General features: G+C 47.0%; 1 protein-coding gene across 11 annotated transcripts in view; it reads right to left on the reverse strand.

Annotated features, from left to right (window-relative positions):
• NEDD4L (NEDD4 like E3 ubiquitin protein ligase) overlaps window positions 1-22704 on the reverse strand; it is a 379669-nt gene that overhangs the window by 82625 nt on the left and 274340 nt on the right. For all 11 annotated transcript variants that reach the window (XM_025273167.3, XM_025273168.3, XM_025273169.3 and 8 more), the window contains one exon: window positions 2887-2937. In XM_025273167.3, coding sequence (XP_025128952.1) covers window positions 2887-2937 — 51 coding nt within the window. The remainder of the gene's footprint in view (window positions 1-2886; window positions 2938-22704) is intronic.

Consider the following 22704-nt stretch of genomic DNA (forward strand, 5'->3'; position numbering starts at 1 on the left):
CACATGTAGCTTCTAAATGTAAACTTTAATGACTTGAAATAAAATGATAAATTCCATTCTCTAGTCACATAGCCACATTTCAAATGCTCGACTAACACATGTTTATGGTGATGGTGGCCCTGCTGAGACACGTGAGGGAGGAACTTGCGTCACTGATTTCTCCTCAGAGATTAGAATCATGTCTGTATCAGCAAACATCTGTGAAAGGAATAAATCCTCTATCAGGGAATGGGGCTGTCTGGAATTAATTAATAACCAGATGCCCAATCTGATTCCTCAGAGTCTGAGGAGGCCCAGGCAGCACCTCACTACCACAGGACCGCTCTGCACTACCTTCCCTCATGACCAGGAGACAACTTTCCTAAATTCTTTTACCTAAAATTTGATATTAAACATCACTGAATCCACAGGCCATATAGCCTTGACAGTGGTCATGTAGCTATTAAGAAAAGAGAATCCATTATCTACCCACAAAATATATTCAAATGCTAGCATCCATTTCACATACTCACACCTGTGTTATCATACAACATTAACTGTGCAACTTCCCCATGAGGGTCCTACACAAAGGATCGAACATACACTTGAGAACACCTCAAATCCTGGGGTCAAAGCCGTGTCCACTGAGAACACGCCGGCTGGGTTCCACTTCCGCTTAGAGGATGAAGAATGCACCTTCGCCTCTCCTTTTGCGTCCCGTGTGACCCATCCTGAGGACTGTCCTGGGCTCCACAAAGCCAGTCAGTCTTAAGGAGGAGACATGGTGCTCCAGGGCACACTCATCCTGGAGACCCAACACCGGTCTCCACACTCAGCTGGCTCAGCTCACGCTCAAGGCCTCAGCCCTCTCTGAGCGCTCGCTGCTCCACTCTTGAACCGGTTGGTTTCTATTCTGGCCTGGAGCCTTTCCTTCTCTGAAAGCTCACTCTTGCCTCCACCCAACTCCAAAGGTAAAAATATTCTCTCTACTGACTTGTCTCTGAAGAGAAACACTCTTCTATCCTCTGAGAGCTCCCCTCAACCTTTCAAAACCAACCCATGCCCGTTCTCTCAAAACAAGGAACTGCTGGAGCAGGTTGTTCAAAAATTCCAGCTGCACCTGTTAAGAGAATATCAGTACATAATTTGCCTTGACTATGATGTATGTGTGTGTTTTGATATTTACTTATTTGGCTGTGCTGGGTCTTACTTATGGCATGTGGGATCTAGTTCCCTGGGATTGAACCTGGGCGCCCTGCTTTGGGAGCATGGAGTCTTAGCCACTGGACTACCAGCAAAGTCCCTGTAATGCGGTTTTTATGTTAGGGAAAAGGGTGGTTGGGGACACCCATGTAAGAAGTGGCCAACCAACCAACACCGTCTAAAAATGTGAGGTGATTACAGCTTTAGCCTGAAGAGCATGGAGAGAAGACCCACTGACGTAGAAACACATGAACAATCTTTCTGCACAAGGTGGGGACATCCCTACACTCTCAGTGGGACCGTGAAAGGACAATCAGCGCTCTGAGGGCTCACGGAATCCGTCTTGTGCATACGACCACTTTCCGCAAGCATCTTGAAGCTTCAGGTTTTTATGCAGAAATAAACAAAGATATTCTAATGTCACTACTGCTGTTTCCAATCTTCAGGAAGGGAACGAGCTTCAAACCTTTCGTCCCTAATAGCTCCGCTGAGTAAACAGGAGTAAAGTGCTTGCCGTCACAGTCCTTCACACCAGCCCTCCAAGAGCTTCCTTGGTAAGACGGCCTTTCTTGGTCTCTAACAGAGGGTGGCAGCTGCAGCCTCAACACAGTGGCAGGCTCGCACTAGGTGGTATGGGCCACTTGAGTTTATAGACGATTTATGCTGTTTGCTCACATTGAGCATTTTTTAATAATGCCCTTGGAAGGCAGAAACATTTGACTCAGTCTCTCGTAGCTGCTATTGTGGGGGTTTCCTTGGTGGCTCAGATGGTAAAGAATCTGCTTGCAATGCAGGAGACCTAGGTTTGATCCCTGAGTTGGGAAGATTCCCCTGGAGAAGGGAATGGCTACCCAATCCCATATTCTTGCCTGGAGAATTCCATGGACAGAGGAGCCTGGCGGGCTCCAGTCCATGGGGTCTCAGAGAGTGAGACACGACTGGGCACAATGAGAAGGTGCTACTGAGGGCACTTCATGATGCCCCGTGGCAGGGGGAGGAGAGCCGGAGCACAAGGCCGTTTACTTTCGCCAGGGAGGCCTGGGCCCCCATTCGGTAGGTACTGGAACACGCGGGAGTCACCCTTCAGCTCAGTCACGGTCAACGGCCCCCGTCCTTTTGCTACACGTTTCAGCAGAGGCTTACTAGCAACAGCACACGTGCTGACCCAGTATCGTTTCTGAAACCAGAGTCTTTCCAGCTGACAAGTCCACTTAGGAGCAAGAGCATCTTTCCTTCTGTCTCTGTGCCAACCAAGAAAGCCATAACCAAAGTCATGGAAACACAGTCTGTGCAGATGAAGTGCAGGAGAAACAGCGTGTACAATTCCAGACAAAGGGAACACACACGTGACTAGAGCCGAAGGATGAACTTGAAAGCAAGGACATTCCAGTGACAAGGAGAAGGGGTTTGGCAGAAGCAGGCAGCTGTTTTGTATGACGTGACAAAGGAAGACGAGATAAGAAAGTAGCTGGTGACGCTGATAGGTATCTGTAGATGGTTCAAGGACACCTGGTTTTTACAATTAAAGTGATCTCCTAGCCTCTTGAAAGGACCACCTTCTAGAAGGGGTCAGGCTCACAGTATCTGTGTTTCATTTCAGCCTTCTCCACAGTGTGGAGGAAATACTGCCCTGAAAATACCCCTGAATTGCAGACAGAAACTGCCGTTCACTGCATGTGTTATAAAGCAGACAACCGTTCTTACCGGGAGATGACTAAGGGGTATGTCCACCTGTCCCAGGAAGTCGTCCCGTGTCTGTTAAGAAGAGAGAAAATAATTAGTGTTTTCATCTATTGAGTGAGTGTCAACGTTCTTAAACGTGTTTCTTTACAAATAGAGAAAGGTCCAGGGTCTGACCTGGGAGAGTGGTGGGGATGGGTTGAAGGTAGAGGCCCAGGTGAGCCACAGATGGTTGTTGCCTTGGAGATGGGTGAGCCCAAGGCCTCACACACCTGATCTTCAGCTGGCAGACATCCTGCAGGGCATTGATCACCCAACAGACTGGAGACAGAGCCTCTCTTGGACTTGGGGAGCAGGCAGTCAGCCAGGGAAGGGATACCTGGGATTCCAGAGGGCCTGGGGGCACAGCTGGCCCAGTTTAAAGAGAAGTCAGTAAAGAAACGTTGGGGCCAATTTTCATGAATATTTATAAAGTGTAATAAATGAAGGAGCTCCTTGAGAGCTGAGTCTTGGGAAGGAGTATAGAAGCCAGTTACTAATACATCTTGTACATTACTTATTAAAAAAATGGCCCTGAACTTTCAACCTAGTAATTATACTGCTTCACAATCTAAGTTCGTGGATTATCTACTGGTTGTAATTTTGGACACATGGTACTTCTTCCTATCTACATCTACTGCACAGGCCTCAATGAAAATTTATGTGGATAAGCTCACATGTGCCCTTTCAGACTCTGGGAGTCATGGCAAGTCTTAAAGTCGGGGTCAGGGGCCCTGGCCTGGACCCTGGGGTGTCCAACAAGCCATCGGACACAATGTCCTGCTTTAGGGGCATGTGTCACAGCCCGATTCCCAGATGGGCCGCGATGTGAATCGGAAGAAACGTGACGACGACGTCCGCCACCCTCGTCAACCTCATCAAAAAAACCACAAAAACGCCCACGTGCAAACACCTATGATAGAAAGTTCTTCACAGACACCATCAGACTTGTCCTACTACCAGCTTGAGGAGGAGCCCAAGAGAGAATCCAGAGTTCCAAATTCCAAACTCTGGGCTCTTATTTTCAGTCTTTACTGTGAAATTTTCTAATTTATAAAATGAACTTTTCAAACGCCCTTGAAAAAAATTCTCTTGCATTTAACAAGTGGCAGCAGGTAAATGTGAACGAGATTTACTGCAATGATTTGCTCCATACTTAGAATATCCTTTTAAGTAATTTAAAAAATCTGATCGACTAGAAAGCTGTCTATCTCCTCTAGATTACGTGAAGGGTAACGAAAGATCAACGTCACCACCGGCTGAGTGTGCCAAAGCCCGGGAAGAGTCCCCACCCTTCTGATGAGGCTCTGCTTTCTCCTATCTCCTCAGATGCATCTGCCTCCGCCCACCATGCACAACGCCGGGTGGCGCCAAAGATGTGCCTCTTAACAAGCGACAGTCAGCACACACATCTTCACTGTCCAGACAGCTAGGGAGCAGTCCCATTCTGAATGTGGCTGATTTCATTGTGTACATGTCAGTTAATTCCACTAATAGAAACTCAGAGCTGTCTGCCTCCTGACTATAGACTGTGTGTCTACCTAATGAGAGTGATGAGGTTCTACGCTTGTCCCTCTCCTGGCCGGCTACTGGTGCTGGTGCTATGAAGGAAAAGGACTCGGGGAGGCCACCATCAGAAGGAGGCAGTTTGATCCCGGAGCTCTGTTTCATAATCTGCTCTCTTTGGCTACCCTATCAATTGTTAACTTGAAGTACATTGTCACAAAAATTCACAAAACATCCACATGCCTGCGCTGTTTTCCGAGGGAGATGTTAGACTCCTGAACCCGTCAGATGAGCTCACCGCCTGACCTGGAGGCAGGCGCTGGCCCCTGAGGGCCACAGTAGCAAAGCAGGTGCTGCGTCAGGTGCGCCGAGTCCTCGGTGAGCAGCTGTAGTGGAGGGGCACGCTCACTATGCCCCTTTTACAGATGGGGAACCTAGAGACCACAGAGGTTCCTAGCTGGGTAGACTGGTTCCAGAGTCTCAGCTCTTAACCAATACTTTGTCCCACATCTCGGTAACAGCAGGACAACTCGGCTGGGCACCAGCCTTGGCCTTCTCATCAGGATGCTGGCTCTCAACAGTGTGGATGAGAAGGGACTTGGATTACAGCACAGTATATGAGGCTTTGGGGAGGACGGTTCTGCCTAAAATGCCCATCTGGCATGTTATCTTTAACAAAACCTCTTGTTCCAACTCGGCTCCATGCCTCAAAGGAGCAGTTTAATGGATCCCCACGGTACTCGCTGCAAAGCTAGATGGCTTCACTTGTACCTTAACAATCTTTCTCATTACATTAAAAAAAAAAAAAAAAAAGAAACACAACAATTCCTGTAACAGAAGACGATGAGGCAACCTCACCATTAAACACAAGGCTCTTATTTTCTGGTTTACATCAAGGATAACGGTAATAAAATCATTTTAAAAATAAAATGGGGATCAAGTGTATAGAACAACACATGGTTGGGAGGAATTGGCTTAAACAAGTGATTCACTGGTCACTGGAACATGCTGGTGAGATCTAGGTTTCAAAACATCCCACTGTTGCCAGAACTACAGACATTTCAAGCAATGTAGAATATTTAGATTAGTAACACTACACCAATGATAAAACGTGCCTCCAATATCACTATTGAGGAGTGCTAGGAGTGACCAGAGAGTCAAAATGCGTGGCCTCTGCACCAAAATGAGAAGCAGGGCTGTTTCCAGGACGCCAGGGCGTGCTGATGCAGCGGGCCCACCTGCGGGCCCTGGGGAGCCAGGGTGAGGCCATCACAGCATCCTGAGGCCAGCACTGCCACAAGATGACCTGCGCCGATGTTATGGAACACAATATTCAAAGCGTTGAAGTAGCTCCCATTACAAAATGACTTCCACCAAGCATCATGTTAGCCCTTGTTCTTATTTATTCAGTCGTGTGCAACTCTTTAGTGATCCCATGGACTGTAGCCCGCCAGGCTCCTCTGTCCATGGGATTTCCCAGGCAAGAACACTGGAGTGGGTTGCCATTTCCTTCTCCAAGGCATCGTCCCCACCCAGGGATTGAACGTGCATCTCCTGCATTGGCAGGTGGGCTCTCTACTGCTGAGCCACCTGGGAAGTTCCCCTGTTAACCCTGCTGCTGCTGCTGCTAAGTCGCTTCAGTCGTGTCCGACTCTGTGGACCCCGTAGACGGAAGTACAAAAACCAAAGTAGTTTCCACTTCACACAGTGCACACCGGCATTTCTTGTGCTCATTTTAAAGTGGTAAATGCTGTTGATTTCAACCTCAATTACCTGTCATGCTGTTCCAGAGGCTGAAAATGTGCAGGCTAGAAACACAATTATAAATGTTCCCTTCTGACAAGCCATCAAATATTTTCCCAATGTAATGACAACGCAAACTGGAGCCCTTGAGATGTGTCGCGTAAGGGGAAACAAAAATCTATATTCCATCACTAGAAAAGTCAAATATACCAGACACTAACTCAGAGTTTGTGCTCCAAATGATGATTAACTACATATAGGCCCACTCTCCCCCATGCCCCTTTAAAATAACTGTTCCTTTTTAAATAAGAACAGACAAGGGTGCCATGTCCATGGAGAGGTGTGTGGGACTGTCACTGGGCCCCGAAGCCTGGGGACCATCACAGCAGCTCCAGGGAAACCCCAATGCAGCCCTCAGACATTTCTTCTGGTGCACACTGGGCGGGAGCTCCCAGCCTTGAACTGGACACCAGGATTAGCTGTCCTCACAAAATAAATGAGCGTCAGTTTCTCAAAGAAAACACCCATTCAAGAAACAACACAGACGGCTGGTCTTCAGGTTGGCACTGCACTTGAAGGATGTGATCTGAATCTTACTATGTACTGATGACCAGAGGTCACCATGCAAGCGCTAGGCTAGGGCTGTGCGTTTCACATGCAGGCTGCAGGGGAGCAGGGGGACTCTGTGGGGAGAAGAGCCCTGCAAGTGAGGGGTGCTGGCAGGAAAAGCTTGGGTCAGCAGGAAGACTTTTCAGGAAAGGCTGTATCAGAAAGGACCGGTGATTCTCAGAAGGCAGAATGACCTGCAAGTAACACAGGAGCTATACGTGAAGGCAGTGTTTTTGTTTTTAATTGTGAGTTGCAATCCCACTAGTAATTCATAAGAAGCATCAGTGTAATGGAATAGAAAATATTAAAGAGTCTCACAGGAAATATAAGTACTGTTTCAAGTAATCTGTTTCAGTTACATACATACATGAATGCATGTCCTAAACTGTTTTGTAAAATTCATTTCTTATGCCCTGCCACAGTCACAAGTTTGAAAGCTACTCAGTGTTGGCCAGTGAAAACCATCCAGTGCCACCAATGTCACAGAAATCACGAAGGAGTGATAAGAAAACTACACTGAGAATTTCTCAAGACAAATGCAAGAGAAGTAGAGAGGAACCAGGCATCAGCCACAGAAAAGGAATTTAAGAGTAAAGACATGGAAAGATTGTTGTTTAGTTGCTAAGTCATGTCCAACTCTTTTGCGATCCCATAAACTATAGCCCCGCCAGGCTCCTCTGTTCATGGGATTTCCCAGGCAAGAATACTGGAGTGGGTTGCCACTTCCTGCTCCAGGGGACCTTTTCTGACCCAGGGATCCAACCTGAGTCTCCTGTCTTGACAGGCGTATTCTTTACCACTGAGCAACCAGGGAAGCCTTATGGAAAGATTAGATCTTCATATATTATAAATCAAGGTAAACCTCCCAGCTCTTAATAGCGAGACAGAAAAACAACCTTTGTTTTGCTGCTAAACCAGTAAACACTGCTTCCTGGTGAGGCACACAGCTACGACCAGACAGGGAAACAGCTTCTATTTTTAGAGTGACTTCTGAAGCATGTACTTTGAATTATTTAAATAATGAATGGCTTGGCAAACTTTTGCAAAAGCTTTTAGATAAAACGTCACAAATGTAGTGACTCTCAACAGTCTACTGTCTGGAGAGTCACCTGGAAGTGGAGATGTACTGAGTTTTCGGTGCTGTCTCATTCCTCAAGGGAGCATGAGACGCCTTTGCCGTCATGTCCGAAAGGATGGAGGAATATCCTTTCTTACACATCCTCCATGCACTCCAGCGTCTGTCCTCTGAGAGCACAGCTGCCGCAGTTTAGGAAGAGAGCATGAGTTTCGTTCCACGCACCACAAGGTCCAACATTTTACCACCTGGTGCCTCTGACTTCCAAGCCTTTCTGACTTTGAATTGTTTCAAAATACATGGTCAGAGTTACCTTAATCAAACAGCCAGGTGGCATTCCACTAAAAAAATAAATAAAAAGGTAGAGTGATGACACCCCCTGAACACACGTGCTCTTACCAAAATCCACTCGACATGCACCAGAACACAAAATCCAGACAAAAGGGATTTTTTTTGCATACCGTTTTCACCCCACCAGCCTCTCTGCCATTTAGTTTTTAAAGGTCAGGGCTGAAACCTCCCATTCACTAAAACAGAACAGGGTGTGTCCTGGAAACGCAGGCTCTTATTTCTAACAACAAACAAGACCTCCCCATCAACAAGATGTCAGAGCAAACTCGCAGGACTTTTATAGGCTCCCGTAAACTCACGCTGGGTAGGCGAGCAGAACCAAATCTTGCTGGCTGGATGCATGGTCATGAGCGCCTCTATTTTAAGGGACACACTGCTTGAAATTCAGAATTCAAGAACAGAGGTGGGGAGAGAGCAAAGAACCATCCCGCTGGCAAAGACTACACCCGCTGAGCAGAAACGGCCTGGCTTCAACGAGGAGCATGACCAGATCAAGGCAAACTGGGATGAGAAGCCAGAGCTATGGAGGCTCCGGGGCTCCCCGCTTCTCCAGGGGTCTCCGGCTTCCACACGAGGGGTGAGATGGGCTTGACATCTCCCCTCCCTCTGGGGGAGGGGTGGTGATGATGGAGGAAGCTCAAGGGCACAGTCCAGTCCTCTCCCCCCTCCAAGGGTGAGCATCTTCCAGGCCAGGGTTCAGCTGAGGGCCACAGGAATTACAGACTTCTGCCAAACCTGATACTCTGAACTTAGGGTCCAATAAACTCGGGGAGTACAAACACTGGGGAAGAGACTTGGGAACCAGACGCATGAAATGTGAGCAGCTCTGCTGAGGTCACTTCAAGCAGGGGGTCACTCCACTGTGCCCGGCCTGAAAGGCACAGAGTTGGTGCCCTCACCACCTAGGGATGGAAGCTAATCGGCCCTAAGCTCGAGAAACGTAATGGGAGCCACACCTAGAACGTGAAAACTTTTAAGTTCCATTTGAGAAAAATAAACAGGAAGAATTAATTCTAAGGATGTATTTTTAGTTGACCCAAGATATTCAAAATATTATCATCTCAACACATAATCAACATAAAGACCATTGACGAAGACTTTGAAATCTGGCCTAGGTTTCTTGCCTACAGCACACCTCGCTCTGGACCATCTGGGTTTCAAGTGCTCTGTAGCCACATACGGCGGCCATGGCGACCACACCTCAGAGATACGAATGGACGGCAGCAGGGATGGGGGCAGGGCAGGGGGCCCGGAAGTGACTGATTCTATCCAGGGTCAAGGGCAGGCGTGACCTCACAAAGGAGGACATCTTCACTCGGGGTCAGAAGCAGGAGGCTGACAAGGGGACAGATTGGGGTGGAAAGAGGATGCTGAGAAGCTGGATCTGGGGAGAGGCTCGGGGGCCTGAAGAGAAGACCAGGGTAAGGGGGGCCTGGGGGCGGAGGGGAGGTGATGCGGCCCCACGCGGTGATGGGGAGCACAGCACCCTGGGGCTAGAGGACACATGAAGACGTGAGGGAGGGAAAAACTGGCGAGCACTGCGTTTAGAAAGGTCCCCGGACAGCGGGAGGGCGAACTGACTGGAGGAGAGGACTCTGAGGGAGGTGTTCAGGAATAGCTGAGTTGTTCAGATGAGACCAGGCGAGGGGCTGGACCATGTTGGGGTCCGAGGGTGGGGCTGCTGGTTCACAGCATCCCTCTCCCGGATGCTCCTGGACAGCTTGGAGGCTGTTCACCGTGTGACCGGGGAGCAAGTACTGTGATCCTGTGAGGTCCTGACCACTGTGCCCGCGGGAGCCACTGTCACGGTCAGTACACGGCCACAGGGAGAGCAATGGCTGGGACGTGACGAAGGCAATCCTGAACTCAGTGGAGGCAAAGGCCAGGGATGGGGAGAGGCATGGCTGGGCTTGGGGGTGCCTCCCACCCAGGGCAGAAGGGCTGCCTATGGGGTGTGGGGGCATCAGCCCCACAGGGCCCCTCCAGCCCAGACGTGCTTGGTAACACAGGCTGCGGTCTACAGGTGTGTGTCATTTCAGAGAAGGGAGGTGGCCATGGCCAGACACCCCTCCATGGCCTGGGGCCTGGCCTGGTGCTCTCTCACATGTGCCTCAGAGCTGCCCAGCTGCACAACAGCTCCCCACCAACGGCCCTGACGGGTTCCTATAAGGCTAACTGATCTCTGTCAAAAATGCCCCTGAAGAAAATCGTGGGCATCACTGTCATTCCTTGTGAAAGGAATGGTAAATTTGCTGAATAAAGTATCAATTTTTAATGACTATGACCTGCTGCGATAAGATAAACATTCACATATATTCTACCTGTTACAGAGCAAACTGACCTGACAGTAAACTTCAAAGTTAAAAGGAAAATGTGTCACTGGGTTCATTTAATGACACGATACTGTTTCACTTTGTGCTTCTGATCTGATCATGCAAAGCTGTTTTCATTTCTCAAGATTTCAGGATATAGTGATTCTTCACAGGGTAAGGGTCTCATTCCTTCTCTGGAGAAGTTTAAAAATCAGTTTTTCTGCAAGCAGTTTTAACGACAGATTAAATGCATAAAGAACAAGAGAAAGTAAAGATAATTCTGGATTCTGTACTTTTATCTGTGAACTTAGCTACCAATAAACTGATTTAATTATCTGATTCACAGGTACCTTCAGTAACCAGGATGCAGGGTAAAAGAATGGTCAAGTGATGGAAGAAAGTGCGCCTAGGGACACCATGGGTTCAATGCCATTTCTATAGTTTCATTTCATTAGCAAGTTTACTGGTTAAAGTTCTTCCTCATACTTCAAGGCATTTGGAACCAGCAGTCTGTCTCCTTGCTTGGCCGACAGCAGTTTGGCCTGTGGAATATTGTCCTTAAGCAAAAACAGATCACATGGAACATAAGTGCAGTGTGGTATCTTTCTTGGAATTTTATTGAGTGATGACTCTGAAAGAGAGATAAACAGGCTTACACAGGACACTGACTGACTTCCCTGGAGCTTTGGCATCCCAGGTAGTCCTGATAAGTCTCTTTCTGCATTGGCTGCATTTTGGCTGAAATCCCATCTCTGGCCAATGGACTCCATCAAAGAGTGCCTTGGGGAGAGTTCCCACCGTAAGAACTTCAAGACTGCAGAGAATAATAAGCTTACATGCAGCTCATCAATCATGTGTCAGAAACTGTTTTTGGCAGGTTGAGAAACCTGCCCCAGGCCACTGATCTAGTAAAGTAGCAGCCAGAAGGCGAACCCGGGCAGGCTGGCCCATGCTGTCACCAGCGGCACAGGGCTAGCCTCACACTCCATGCAGGCTTCCCCACCCCCAGAAGGCCTCAGTTTGATGTGTTGCAGACCCCAACTCCAAACCCTCTCAGCTTACATTTGCCAGATACAGTCCCTGCAATCTGTAAACTCCCAAGGAACATACTCTAGAAACACTGTCATGTTCATGTTCTTATATGCATTCTTCTCTCTTTACCTGTATTTTAAAATGAAAGTGAAATGAGTAAACTATACGTTTGGAAGAGAAATGGCAAGGAGCTGACTACTACTCCTCATTCTTTTACTAATCCCTTCCCTCTGCCCCAAAGCCGATCTCTTCAGACTGCAGCAGGCAGACTCCTGAAGATAAATGAAGACTTTCCAGAGGACCCAGGTGGGGACAGTTTTAGAGAAATCATTTTCTCAACCCCTCCAAATGGCCTTTTCCCTACACTCTGCTGCTGCTGCTAAGTCGCTTCAGTTGTGTCCAACTCTGTGCGACCCCATAGACGGCAGCCCACCAGGCTCCCTCATCCCTGGGATTCTCCAGGCAAGAATACTGGAGTGGGTTGCCATTTCCTTCTCCAATGGAGGAAAGTGAAAAGTGAAAGTGAAGTCGCTCAGTCGTGTCTGACTCCTAGCGACCCCATGGACTGCAGCCCACCAGGCTCCTCCGTCCATGGGATTTTCCAGGCAAGAGTACTGGAGCGGGGTGCCATTCCCTACACTCAATCTGCCTGAAAACAGCCTCTGTCTCCTGCTGCCTTGCCCTTCCTAAATCTCAACTCCCTTCTCCTGCTTTCCAAAGAGAGGTGTGCTTCTCACCCTTCCTAATCCCACCAGGGCGCAGTTTGCTGGGTATAAAAACCTCTGAAACCAAAACGAAGGACAATTTGAAAACGCACAGCTCCCAAGCTGAGGGCACAGGAGAGAGACTTCTACCTTCCCTGGAAGAGGGGCCCACAGAATGACAATGTCTTGCACGTTTACAATCCATCCGACTAATTCTCTTGTTTAAGAGATGAAATCATATGTTTAAGTGACAGAAAATAAGCCTGATATGGCTGGCTCAGGTTTAGCAATAAGCTCTGATTTGGTTAATTCAGTTTTATGGCAGCTATTTTCCATAAAAAGAGCTGGGTCTGTGATCACAAGATGAGAAAACCAAAATACTGGATATGTTATGAAATATATTTAAAGCTCGCACACAGTACTTCATATACTAAAAATTACATCTTTTGCAACTACTTGTCTAATAACTTATTGAGTTACTGATAAATAATAGATGTCATCTTAAAACGTGTCCGAAACAGTTCTTCAAAATTATTTATTAAGGTTTACTGAGCAAAAAATGTTTGGAGACTAGAGTTTAAAGCATACAGTTGATTATAAAGTCAGGCCATTAACTAGGTGGTTATTTAAAAAGTTTCCCTCATTAAGTATCTAAAGCTCATTAAGTATCTAAGTATCTAAAGCTTCCTCCTCCAGGGCACAGGAATGCAGCCATAAAAATGAAAAAGCTTCTCCTTTGCACACTACACTGTTGAGAACAATAGCCTGGAGAGGAAACCTTCAAAGCTTTGTGAAAAAATAAAGCAAATGTTTACTTGTACGTTTACATTATACCATTTAAAATAAGGAATTGGAAGGATGAGGAGAAATGTCCATTTAAGATCCCAGTAGGTGTGAATTTAAGACCAGAGAGGGGGTCCTCTTCTCGCTATAACCTGGAAGGACATCCTGGAAAGCAAGGCCTAACGCCACCACCTCCTCCTGGTCGTCTCTTCAGGACAGAGTACCAGCCACAGGTACCTGAGTGAAGCCCCCCCTGAGCAGGAGTGGAGTTGACCAGGGGCTCCTGGCCTGGTTGGATGTTACCATCTCCTGGGAGGCTCTTGAATCCCTGCTCCCCAGGCCTCACCTGAGACAACTGCATTTCAAGCAGAGAGGCCCCAACCCAGGTGAGTTTTAAAAGCTCTCAGCTCACGCTTATTTGAGGCCCGGGTTGACAACCGGTAAGTAAATCTCTTGGTTCTCCTTCTTCTCAAAAGAGCAACTATGATTCCCTTGACACTGGTAGAATTACACTGATTAGCAAACTGATAATAAATGGCAGCCTCCCTTCCTTTGTGCCTCTGCTGTGCTCCCAGATGAGAACCAGCTGGATTGATTTACACATGCCTGGGCCCAGAATGTGGATGAGATGGGGTGGGGGTGGGTTTCTGGCCGCCCCTGGATGGAACCCTCTGCTGATAGGGCTGGGATAGTAACAGGAGCAAGACCCACGGGTGCTCGGACAAAGCACAGAGGTCTCGCTGGTCAGGGCCAAGGGCTATCTGCTCGGCATTCTAATGCTGGGGCTAAAAAGACAAGTCCCATTTCAAAACAGAATCGGAGAAAGTGATCTGGGATCCCTCCTTTTGGGAGGGACCTCAAAAGTCATTTACTGAAAAGTATCTGAGACTTACCTCTCTGTCCATCCCTCAAGTGGCTGCTCACCCTGCCTGGTTTTGAACATCATCAGGGATTAGAAGCTCACTGGGTTGGCTGAAGACTTTGGACCCATGTATACCTAATGTCCCATGTGTATCTAGAAACTGCTGAATAGCCAAAGGCAAGTTTCTTAACAACAAAGGTCGATCTTCTCATCTGTAAACCATGGATAGTAATGACTGTATTTTGCATAGTCACTGGGTATTAGATGGGACAATTAGATTCAATAACCTAGGACTTTTCACCCTCAGCATCACTGGCATTTGGGGCTATATAATACTTTGTTGGGGAGGGAGTGTCTCTATTCTATGCATTACAGGGTTTCAGAAACACCTGGCTTTTACCCACAACATCCATAACACACAAAAGCAACCTCAGCCCCCGAGTCATGACCATCAGAAATGATTCCACAATTGGTCATGTCTTGGGGTGGGGGTGGATGGCAAAAGTGCCCCTAGTTGAGAACCGCTGTGCAAGTCCACTTCCCTCCCCTGTACTCATTCCGCAGGAGCTCATGGTATCTTTTGGGTAATTCTGTAGGAAGGTTCTTATGATCTGGTGTTCATTTTTCAACTCCCTCCCCCTTGAAGCAACAGGGAAGAAAGAAGTTTAACTTTCTATACCAAGAAAGTTGCAAAGCTGAGATCTGAACACGAGTTTACTCTGACTTCAGTACTTTCCTTTGTTTCGACATGGCACTGCTTAGGGGCCAGCTAACTCTGGACATGGGGATGGGATGGCTTCATCACTTATTTGAAGAAAAGTTCCATCCTCATCAGTTCTAGCTGATTTCCCTCACCTCCCTCCCTCCAACCCGAGGAATTTCAAATGACAGATCTGCTAGCAAAGCTTCATGCACAGGACTATTTCCAAATTAATGGGTAAAGCAGAGAGGGGGACAGAGGTCACTGTGTGGCTGCCAGGAAAATCCCCAGGAAGCGGAGATTGAAGGCTGAGCTCCTTGCCTGAGTGAGCTGTGCTTAAGATCAACAGCAGAAGCTACACCGTTAACAGGAAGGAACTGAAGCTCTGGGCCAGAAATGTTTCCAGACAAGGAAGCATGTTGTAAAGAGCCCAAACTCAGAGGACACAGTGGGGCTGGCGTCCAAGCCAGGAAGGCCCAGAAACATGGGGGAGAGAGTGTGCGCGTACCTTAGGTTAAAAACCACAGGGGAGAAAAATGCCCCCAACATGCCCTTCAACGTCACATCAAAAGTCTGGATCCCTCAGACCATGAAAGGCAGAAGCAGCATCCTGGGCGCCAGGCCTTCAGTCTACTGATGCCTCACAACACAAGGGAAGCCTGGAGGAAGGCTGTGACTTTCCTAAGAATCACAGGGGATGAACACTCAAGGGCTTGCCATGCTGTGCCAGAAGTGGACGCGACCCACGTCATTTGTAAAACCTATTAGCCCCAGAGCCAGGAAGAGACTAGCGAGGCTGCTCATGCTGATTTAAGTGTTTACTTAAAATCTGCCCTCTATAGGACTTCCCTGGTAGTCCAGTGGCTAAGACTCCGTGCTCCCAACGCAGAGGACCCGGGTCTGATCCCTGGTCAGGGGAATAGATCCCGCATGCCAACGAAGATCGAAGATCCTGAGTGCCGCAACTAAGACCTGGCACAGCCAGATAAATAAATATTCTAAAAGTAATGAATTCTGAACCCTAGATGCCTCTCCTGCTTCACCTTACTCCTGGCCCTGAAACCCACCTTGTTGCACTGTAGGCCCTGAACCGACGGCTCAAAGGAAGTGTGCGTGTGTGCATGCTAAGTTGCCCAGTCATGTCCGACTCCTTGTGACCCTGACCCTATGGATGGTAGTCCGCTAGGCTCTGTCCATGGGACTCTCCAGGCAAAGATACTGAAGTGAATTGCCATGTCCTCCTTCTGGGGATCTTCCTGAAAAAGGGATCAAACTCGAGTCTCTTGTGTCTCCTGCAATGGCAGGTGGGTTCTTTACCACAAGCACCACCTGGGAAGCCCAGGGAGGTACTGTCTTTGAGAAGCACACAGCTTCGATGCACAGGTTTTAAATTACGGGCATGGTGCACCAGGGAAAAGAACCCTCAGAGGCCCAGAGGCCGGCTCCTCGGGAACTAGTGTGACCTCGGGCTCTAAGCTTTCCCTGGACCAGTTTTCTTATCTGGACAGTGGGTGATGACCACTTGTTACTTCCTGCTTCATAAACCATCACACACTTCCAATGTCAGCGTGTGTGGAAGGCTTGTGCGGGTTATTATAGAATGGGCTTAAACTGCCTTATATTTTGAAAGTTGAGAAATGGGAGGAGTTTGGGGGGTTTCCCTGCCAATAATCAGCCAATGATAAACAAATGGTATTTTTAGAAACTCGTCTGGTCTCCAGTCAAAAAACTTGCATTTCAAAGAGCTCAGCACAGACAGTCTGAGAAACCCCATTCCATCCAAAGGGGAGTACAGAGGAAAGAGCTTTAAAAATACAATGGACCGTGGTAAAGCTAATTATCCCTTAAAAAATAAACATATGAAAAAGAAATGTAATGTCAAGGACTGAAGGAAAGCTAAATAAGAATTAAAAAGCTTAGTCTAAGCTTAGAAATGATTTTTTTTTTTAAATATAAAGACGATCTGCAATGAGGCTATTCATCAACTTATAAAGAAGTCACAGAGAAGAGTCTGTTTATGTGTGTTGGTTGTTCAGAACATTAAACCCATAATCCTAAAGAAAACTATCATCAGCAGTAATCCCTAGACTACACAACGAAGGCTTAGGACATCTATGAAGTATCTGCAGCAAGAAGCAACACTAACCCCCTTCCGTTATCCTCTGACGCCACTCCCAGCTTCTCAGCCAACACCTCCCACTAGCTGGGGCCACGAGGGGCCAGGATGAGCCCCTACCGACATCACCACCCTGCCGCCTTTCCAAATGCACACCGCTGGGCACTTCACTAAGTCTCCTGCAGGGACTGGCAGGGCAAGGGTTAACGACTCTCACAGAAGAGGTGGTCATTCTAAATGTTAATGAGAACTCTGCATATTACCCACCACGGTAGTTCCATGGCTTATTTTAATAGGAGTTACGATTTTCCCACAAAGATCTTTCAGTGAAACTGAGGTTGAAGGAATGCTCCTGCTTTCCGCTTGGGATCTGCAGATACCAGCTTGGAAAGCACAGGCATCCCATCAGCAGTTGCAGGGACCCTGGCAAAATTGTTGAGCAGTGCTCTCCCTGACCTTGGGTGAGCTCCTTAACTATCAGCATGAAACGCCATGTGCAAAACTAGCAGCACACTGGATGAACGAGATGCCTGACAAGCGCCTTAAATCACTGTTACTCTACAGGGGACCTCCCTCCCCAGAAAGAGGCATGGATTGGAGAGTGTCTACGAGCTGGTCTGTGTGTTCACAGCCATAAACTGTACGGAGATATATAAAAAAAAGGCACATAAAAATATAGCTACATTCCCATGTAATTCCTAACCTTCTCATGGGTCAAAGCTTTGGATTTCATCAAAATTAAACATCCAGTGACTGCATTCCTGGGCTAAAACATTAATTACTGGAACATGGAAGTGGGTATCAATCTACAGGAATGGCCCCGGGAACTGAATACTCTCAGGTAACCAGATATGAAGTAAACACTTAAATGAGCTTTAAACTGGCATGCTTTTATCTGTTCTCTCATTGAGTTTTCCCACATAGCTGAAAGGAAGAAGTAAAGGAGTTACCTGGGGCCCTAACTTACCATGGAATCTAAGATTCCATGGAGAATTCTTAGATTTCTGTGTCTTATCACCTCCATTATAAAATACAGTAATTCTAAGCTTCTTAAATGTGTACAGTTCCCAGAACTTAAGAGATAAACTAACTGTACCAGTTTCTCTTGCCCTTCGTGTCAATTTTGGACACAAATATTAACTCAGAAATTTCAACAGCAGTCTGTAAATCAAGCAGTATGCACCACTTTTTAAATCTGAAACTGAAAGAAAAACCTAGAACAGGAGACAGGGTGGTGTACTGCCCAACTCTGCTCCCTGGATCACACTTAATCACAGTGGAGCCCCTCACACACAGCAGAGTCCGGAATACACTGGAATCCAATCATATTTACTAAACCGAGTGGAGCAGGGGCTGTTTTGATTACCATGTGCAAAGCATGACTTCCACAGACTGCATTGCTTTCTCCTTCTGGGAAGCCGCTGAGGATCAGACCCTGTGCACAGCAGTACTGAGAGAGGGAGCGGTGGCTCTGTCTGACTTTCATTCTGCTCCCAGCCCTGACCATATTTTGATGGTGACTGGATGCAGTTACTTAATCTAAGTTTACTCATCGGCAAGCGGAAGACGACAACAGCAGCGCTGAGAGGTGGCGTGAGGATGCACGGAACCTCTCGTACCGAAGAAGCGGGAGCGCGTTAGGTGTGCCAGGGCCAGCAGATGGGAGGGAGTATTCAACTAAATATGTTTCTCAGGCACAAAGTGCAGCAAACACTTCTACTGAGGCTGAGGGTAGTAACCCTCCCGGATGTCTGCATGACACAATTCATCTGAAGCAACAAACCAACAATTACAATTAGTATGTATGGGACACTCACCCTGGGCCCAGCACATTCTAAGTGCTTCACGTCACTTATCTCCCTCAGTCCTCCTGACAAGCACGCTATGGGCATGCAGACCGAAGCCCGGGAAAGGCTAAGCAGTCTGTGCAAGGTCAGAGGGCCGGCAAGGAGCCCAGGTGTGAGCTCTCACCCAGCACGCACGCTCTCTGAAGAGTCACGGTATAACCGAGTCTTGTGTCCTTTCGCTTTTCGCTGGATAAAGTCTTCTTAGCCCGGTGCTAGCTCACCCTCACCCATTCCTTCAGGAGCCAGTCTGTGGATTATGCGTCAGAGCATAAGGGGACCACAATTACATGTTGAGAATAAATTACAAAGCTGAGCCCTGCTTTGGATGCCATTCTGAGAAAAACTGAGAAGAGTTACCCATGACTCTTAAAACCGTATGAAGGCCAGAGGTCTTTTCTAAACTCTCCACCACCCTCATCCCAATCCATCTCTAAGACAGGCCAGCAGCATAGGGGAGGAGATGGCTTTTCTAAGCAATGCATTTATGACCTATGTATAACCTGATGATATCTGTCTCAGGCCTTATCTGTAAAAGCTGTCCATGTTTTTCCCTACCTATCCAGAGAAAACAATCAGGGGCATTTCAAAGTCACAGTAATGGAGATTAGCGTCAAAGTGAAATTTTCAAAAAGAAACCAAAATATATCCCATTTATACAAAGGCACTGAAAAATGTTTTTGATTCATTAGTGCACATTATTCCATTTCTCTTTTTAGGCATCAATGTGCCCAAAACAAAACAAAACAAAAACACCTTGGTATCTTGCAGTCAAGAAATCTAACAGCTTTTCGTATCAGTCCATGGCTCTCTCCCTGTGAAGCGGACAGAAGATGGCTCGTGGACAAAAGCTCTGATGTGGCGCCTTCCCCTGTCGTTTACTGTGCTGGGTGCACACGCTGTGTGAGCCATTAGCGCCTCCGCGTGGGAGGAATCTTTTCATTCTTAAAATTCAGAACTTTAAGAGAATCATCAACTCCAGGATGACTGTTGTTCAAACCAAGATGGGCCGCCACATGCCTTGGTCAGCCTGATCGTGCACAGAGGGGCGCGTGTGCATGCACGTTATGGTCTAGCAGCAATGGTATATGCACACCTTTTGGAGACGTGATTAAAGATAATGGTTACGACTGTATTCCACTGTCATCGTTAACTGTGATGGCTACTCAATCCCCAGTCCAGGTACAAGTCACTCCTAGACACAGGCTGCAAAGGAGCTATTTGTTGATTTAATTTTGATTTTTACTGGAAAAAACACACTACGCTGCAATTTAAGAAGCCCAGGAAACAAAAGAATGAGAAGATGTTGTCATATAAAATGAAATTCAGAAGCTTGGTTGATATCCAAGGTGAAACAGTATCCCAGGAAAGGTCGCATTTGTCATCATGTCCTTGTCAGAAGGGACCAGGAAGGACAGTATTTGATTACTTAGGGTGGTTGCTAATCAGGGACAATAAACCCACCCAGCCCACAGACGTTTGTTTGTATTTTTTTTTTGAAAGGAAAAAAGGGGAGAGAGAAGGAAAAGATAAAATTTAAGGCCATGTTCTAAGCACTTTATATGTATTATCTCATTTCAGTTCAGTTGCTCAGTTGTGTCCGACTCTTTGCGACCCCATGAACCACAGCATGCCAGGCCTCCCTGTCCATCACCAACTCCTGGAATCCACCCAAACCCATGACCATTGAGTCGGTGATGCCATCCAACCATCTCATCCTCTGTCGTCCCCTTCTCCTCCCACCTTCAATCTTTCCCAGCATCAGGGTCTTTTCAAATGAGTCAGCTCTTCACATCAGGGGGCCAAAGTATTGGAGTTTCAGCTTCAGCATCAGTCCTGCCAATGAACAACCAACACTGGTCTCCTTTAGGATGAACTGGTTGGATCTCCTTACAGTCCAAGGGACTCTCAAGAGTCTTCTCCAACACCACAGTTTAGAAGCATCAATTCTTTGGCGCTCAGCTTTCTTCACAGTCCAACTTTCACATCCATACATGACTACTGGAAAAACCATAGCCTTGACTATACAGACCTTTGTTGACAAAGTAATGTCTCTGCTTTTTAATATGCTATCTAGGTTGGTCATAACTTTCCTTCCAAGGAGTAAGTGTCTTTTAATTTCACGGCTGCAGTCACCATCTGCAGTGACTTTGGAGCCCCCCAAAATAAAGTCAGCTACTGTTTCCACTGATTCCCCATGTACTTCCATGAAGTGATGGGACCAGATGCCATGATGTTAGTTTTCTGAATGTTGAGCTTTAAGCCAACTTTTTCACTCTCCTCTTTCAGTTTCATCAAGAGGCTCTTTAGTTCTTCCTCACTTTCTGCCATAAGGATGGTATCATCTGCATATCTGAGGTTATTGATATTTCTCCTGGAAATCCTGATTCCAGCTTGTACTTCTTCCAGCCCAGCGTTTCTCATGACTTTCTCATTATCTCATTTAACCATCCTAATAACCCGGAGGGAGGTACCATTATTAGCCCCCTTTTGAAGATGTGAGAATTATGCTTTAGAAAAAGTTCAGTGACCTGCTCACACCATCCAGTCAGCACAGCCAGGATCTAAATGGTGATGGACCCAGGATTTAAACTCAGACTTGTCTCATCTTTTCATGTTGTCTCTGTGAATCTACTGAAGACAACCAGGGTCCTGGAGTAAAACTCAACAGCAGACAGCCCTGGACTCTTATCAAAATCATGCACTGCAACTCAGAGACATGTAGTTTCTCTTAAAGTATATACAGAAAAGATCATCATTTTTTAAAGGGATATTATCATGTTTTCACTGAGATATGTGACACTCATGTAAATTCCAAGTTCCCCAAGTGATAGAACCTAATATTGTAATAGATGGATTCTACTGTAAACTTATATTTCTTAAATTTTATTCTTATTCTGTATCACTGGTCTACAGAAGTGATTGTGCTTGCTGGCACAGAGGAAAATTCAAGAAACTGAATTGTTATATTACTGGAGAAAGATACCGAAGAATAGACACTCGCAGCATCAAAGTCCAACAGGAAAGAAGACGACATCCAAGAAGGCATTCCTGCAAGAGGCGGCTTTTGGGAAAAGACCTGGAGGCAGCAGAAATCAACGCAATGGGGAACAGCCAAGTGGTGAGTGGACACGGTCGTCTGAGTCTCTCCCGGTCAAGCGCTCACGCTCACAGAGCCATCCTCAGCCAGCACACAGGCAGGGGCTCGAGCCACCACTGTCGGTACCGCTCCCTGGCTCTTGGGGTCTAATGTGACCCTTTTCTCAGGATTCATTTTACATGCACATCTTCCCTTCCAGCAAAATCACAAACAATCCCAGGGCAGACACAGTTTTATATATCTTTCTGTCTCCCACTGTGCCTAGGCAACACGTGGTACATTTTCAATAACCACTTGATTTAATTTCAAGAACAGAACAACTCCTGTAGGACAGAATCTAAAGCCTTTGGCTGTCTCTGTAAGCCATCCCGGGTATTGAAAATGGGGTACAGGAAGCTGAATAATGATCCACAAAGACATCAGGTCCTAATTCCTGGAACTGGTAGATATCAGCTTATCTAAAAAAATGGTTTTTGCGGATGTGACTAAATTAGGGATCTTGAGACAGATTATCCTGGATCATACAAGTGGGCATTAAATGAAATTGCAGGTGTCTTTATAGGAGAAGCGGGGTTCCCTGGTGGCTCAGAGGGTAAAGAATCTGCCTGCAATGCAGGAGACTGGGGTTCGATTCCTGGGTTGGGACGATCCCCTGGAGGAGAGAATGGCTACCCACTCCAGTATTCTTGCCTGGAGAATTCCATGGACAGAGGAGCCTGGTGGGCCACAGTCCATGAAGTTGCAAAGAGTCAGACACAACTGAGTAACACTTTCAATATTTCACTTATAGGAGAAGTATAGGAGGTGACTGAAGACCGAGGAGGAGGCGGCAATGAGACACAGGAGGCAGAGACTGGAGTGACGTGGCCACAATTGAAGGGATGCTGGCAGCCAAGAACCTAGAGGCAGCAAGGGACTGATTCTCCCGAGCCTCCAGAGGAGCACAGACCTGTGACATCCTAATTCCAGTCCAGCGATTCTGATCTTGAATTTCTGGCCTCCAGAATTATGAGAGAATTCATTTCTGTGTTTTGAGGCCAAGTCTGTAAGTAAGCTGTTGCCACTG

This window comes from Bubalus bubalis, chromosome 22, assembly GCF_019923935.1.
Source record: "Bubalus bubalis isolate 160015118507 breed Murrah chromosome 22, NDDB_SH_1, whole genome shotgun sequence".
NCBI classification, from domain to species: Eukaryota; Metazoa; Chordata; class Mammalia; order Artiodactyla; family Bovidae; genus Bubalus; species Bubalus bubalis.